This window comes from Triticum dicoccoides, chromosome 7A (assembly GCF_002162155.2).
Source record: "Triticum dicoccoides isolate Atlit2015 ecotype Zavitan chromosome 7A, WEW_v2.0, whole genome shotgun sequence".
Classification (NCBI taxonomy): Eukaryota; Viridiplantae; Streptophyta; class Magnoliopsida; order Poales; family Poaceae; genus Triticum; species Triticum dicoccoides.
The window spans coordinates 124934705-124938512 of NC_041392.1; the positions used below are offsets into that span (position 1 = coordinate 124934705).

The window sequence follows — 3808 nt, forward strand, 5'->3', positions numbered from 1 at the left end:
GCCCCTGCGAGCACCCCCTGCCTCCGTCACTGAGTGAGGAAGGGGCGATGACGGCGGCGTGCTCTCGGCTCGCTTCTCTATGAATCTAGATGTAATTTTTTTTATGTTTGTTGTAGTGTCATGATTAATGAATAGTTTGAGAGTTTACTAAAAAAATTGGCAATTTGATTTATATATACAAAATTTTCAGTAGGACACCTTGGCTACAAACCTCAGTCTACACAGCCCGGCGGGCTCTACAGCATTCCGGAACAATCTAGCCCAGCTTCAGACCGGATGGGACGGATTACCAACCAGATCCACCCTAACTCCATCCAAAAGACCAAAACCCCCGAACCCGGTGGGTGTTTTCGTAAAATCGGAGCAGGATAAGCTCCTGGGCCGGGGGATAAAGGGGGTGTGGGCTTTGGCCATAGCTCCAGCACTTTCGCCGCTGCTCTCCGCTTTCATAGGGTTTATCTCTTTCCTCTTCCCCTCTCGCGCACGGCAGCCGGATTCCCTACCGCAGGCGAGCCACCACGCCGGCCGGAGCTCGGAGATAAGGTAGCCACCTCCTCGTAGCGCTCGATTCTCGCTTGCTGCGCGGTGGATTTGGGTGGGCGCGGGGTTTGGGGTAGTGAATTTGGGGGTAATCTGGCTGGTTGTTCCTCCGATTTGGTCTATGTTCGGCTTGTTAGGGGCTATGTGCCTGGATTTGGATGGGATTCTGTACTCTCTAAGAGCTTATGGTAATGCCTCTGCGGGAGTACAGTGAAGCCTAACCTTGTTTCTAGCGATGGTTGGTGGGGTGGTTGACCTCTGCTTTTTTACCACCCTGAATCTGCCAACAATATCCACCTTCATGTTCAGTGTTTGTGTTCAGATTTGAATAGACTGTGCACTGGGAACGATTTATTCAGTTCAATTGGATGTTCTGTCCAGAATTTGGAAATAATTTGTCATCTGTATCAATTGACAGGTAGTTGTTTAGCAAGCAATTGAGAATGTCGTCGGTGCAGCTCTCCGGTGCCGGTGTTGCCACGGTGGCCTTCAACAACACTGGTCTGCGCCCCTCTCAGGCGTCAGCAGTCAGAGTGTGCTCATCGAGGCGCTCATCTCGTAGCCTCGTTGTCAGGGCTGCCACTGTCGTCACCCCGAAGGTTAACAACTATGGCAATGCAAATGCATTATGCTTAGGGGGTGCTTATTTGCGCGCTGCGACAATTGGTTACATTTTGTTTTGACGTAACTGCAGTATACATCACTCAAGCCTCTGGGAGACAGAGTGCTTGTGAAGCTTAGCGCAGCTGAGGAGAAGACCATTGGTGGAATTTTGCTTCCATCCTCTGCGCAGTCCAAGCCTCAGGGAGGCGAGATTGTTGCTGTTGGAGGGGGTAGAACCATTGGGGATAAGAAGGTGGAGGTCAGCATACCGGTAAATTCTTCTATTCTAGCTTTGGGAGTGCAGTTATTTGTATACCTTGGTACTTTTTTTTTTTTTGAGATCTTTGGTACATTTCTTACTCTGAGTACAAGTGGCCATGGTGAGACAGGACCTTGTATCGAACTAATTTAAAAGCAATGCAAGGTGTATTACATGACCAGTAAGACCCATGTTAATGATGTGGTCTATCATGCCACATGACTCATGTGTAAGCCAGAGATATTCCCTTTTCCATGTGTTCAACTGAGAACCAAACATTGGTTGTGGATCTCTTATTTGGTTCAGTTAAATTATGAATATGGGCACGGAGTTTATAGTCACACTAATTGTCCTGAAACGAAACAACAGAGCTGATTCAATAAAGCATAATATGCATGGTTCAATAGGCATTTATCTAGCTTCACCGAGAAGCAGGATGGAGAAATGAATTAGTTTGGTCTATGGGTGTAGCCAAGGCTCAAGAAATCGGCAATAACCAGCCATATGGAAAAACAAGAATTTTAGTTAGACCACCGAATTTATGACTTTAACGCACCAGGTAGTTTCTACCAAACCTGATGTTAGAGGTGAACATTGCTAACACTACAAAATACTGGTGCATCTTCAAATGTAGACTGGATCTCAAGTTGTATATTCAAAGTATGCTGGTACTGAGGTTGAATACAACAACTCCAAGCATCTTATTATGAAAGAGGATGACATCATAGGTATTCTTGAATCTGATGATGTCAAAGACATGAAGCCTCTCAATGACCGGATTCTCATCAAGGTATTTATATCTAATGTCATGTCACTAAACAATACTAGTGTATATTTAGAGAATTTCCCGTCGAGCTTGTAACACCGGTTAACAATGCTTATCTATCTTGCATTTGTGCTAGGTTGCAGAGGCTTCAGACAAGACTGAAGCTGGTCTTATCCTCACCGAGACAACCAAGGAGAAGCCATCCATTGGAACAGTAAGTTAATTATCATTAGGTACAAATCCATGCTGAACTAGCAGGTGTTTAATCGATTCACCTCTAAATGCAGGTCGTAGCTGTTGGTCCGGGCTCTCTTGACGAGGAAGGCAAGAGGCAGCCATTGCCAGTGTCACCAGGCAGCACCGTGCTGTACTCCAAGTACTCAGGCGGCGAGTTCAAGGGAGCTGATGGCACGAACTACATTGTGTTGAGAGTGTCTGATGTGATGGCTGAGCTCTCTTAAGTGTGTGGTTTATTACTTTGTTTCAGTTTTGAGTTCACGATATAGGCTAGCATGAGTGGTAAGATTGCTATGTGATAACCACTTGATGCTGTTTCGGATGATTACGGAATTGTACGAGCAAACCTGTTGTCTGGGATAAAAACATTTACTGAATTTGTTTACAAAGGGAGCTTATGCCTGTTTTCTTGTGCTTCGCTGATTGCCTATTGTTGTGGCACTATCTATGTGAAAGGGTCCTAGACATCTATCTACCTGTGAGTGGGCTAAACAGTAAGCAAACCTGGATGATCTGGCTTATCAGAATGATTGCTCATTCTTCAGTGTTGCTTCTTCGAACCATCTAGCGACTATGCTACCTTATTTCCCAACGCGAACCAAATCTAGGCTGCTGGTTGCTCAGGATGGTAGGAGAATTTGCTGTATAGGACAAAGGGGTCATGATCAGCTGATGTTTAGTGGAGAGACGAGGCAACATGTGACCTTTCGTCAGCTGCGGAGTAAGACGATGAGGACCTTTTAAAGCAGCGGAGTAAGAGAATGATGCGCCTCACGTGGGTAAGATGTGGAGGCCCTGCGACCTTGTCGCCAAAGAGTGCATGTTGTAGTTCCAGCTATTCATAGATAATTCCTGGTGCCTTCTATGCCAATGCTATCAAATTCAAATCCCTAGTGAACAGAGAAGCAACAAATAATACACTAGATGTGTTTTGAATCCTATGGAAAACAGAGAAGCCTTACTCAGTTATGTGGCAAACTTGCTCCTTATAATGAGTTGTGCGGTAGACAGTGGCATGAAGTCATCAGTCCTCTGGTAGGTCAATGGCTAACAATCCTTTGGTTATGAACTAGGTCTTCTAGTTGGTCAGCCGCTGTGAGCTTTATAAATTCTTTTAAACGAAATGATGAATTTCCTCGAAAGTATTGTTCTGTGCTCGAGCTCAAATGAGCTCTGATAAACAGTAAAATAAAAATCAAATCAAATCATTCCGAATTTTTATTTTGTGGTAAACTTTGACGAATGTTTAAAGTGTTTGCAAATTTTCATCATGAGATCACATTCTTGAAAGGCATGGCACAAAAGAATAAGTGCTTCAAAATGCTTTCGGAAGTAGCATTTTAGATAATGTAACGTCAATCGTTCAGTTTTTTTTTTTGCTGCTGAAGATTCAGTTAATCCAG

The 3808-nt window shown here is 44.5% G+C and overlaps 1 protein-coding gene across 1 annotated transcript; it reads left to right on the forward strand.

Annotated features, from left to right (window-relative positions):
* The first annotated feature begins 391 nt into the window (after nucleotides 1-391).
* On the forward strand, nucleotides 392-2823 carry LOC119328992 (20 kDa chaperonin, chloroplastic-like). Its single transcript, XM_037601974.1, has 6 exons — nucleotides 392-543; nucleotides 959-1139; nucleotides 1235-1414; nucleotides 2037-2192; nucleotides 2305-2382; nucleotides 2456-2823. Exons 2-6 carry the CDS (start codon nucleotides 984-986, stop codon nucleotides 2627-2629), a joined length of 744 nt encoding a protein of 247 aa, XP_037457871.1. The 5' UTR covers nucleotides 392-543; nucleotides 959-983; the 3' UTR covers nucleotides 2630-2823.
* Nucleotides 2824-3808: the final 985 nt, after the last annotated feature.

Bases quoted from the DNA above. Each gene is read 5' to 3' on its own strand.
- LOC119328992 (XM_037601974.1), top strand. From the start codon at position 984: ATGTCGTCGGTGCAGCTCTCCGGTGCCGGTGTTGCCACGGTGGCCTTC. The intron at 1,415-2,036 runs GTAAATTCTTCT...CTTCAAATGTAG, and splicing joins AGGTGGAGGTCAGCATACCG to ACTGGATCTCAAGTTGTATA. The intron at 2,383-2,455 runs GTAAGTTAATTA...CTCTAAATGCAG, and splicing joins AGAAGCCATCCATTGGAACA to GTCGTAGCTGTTGGTCCGGG.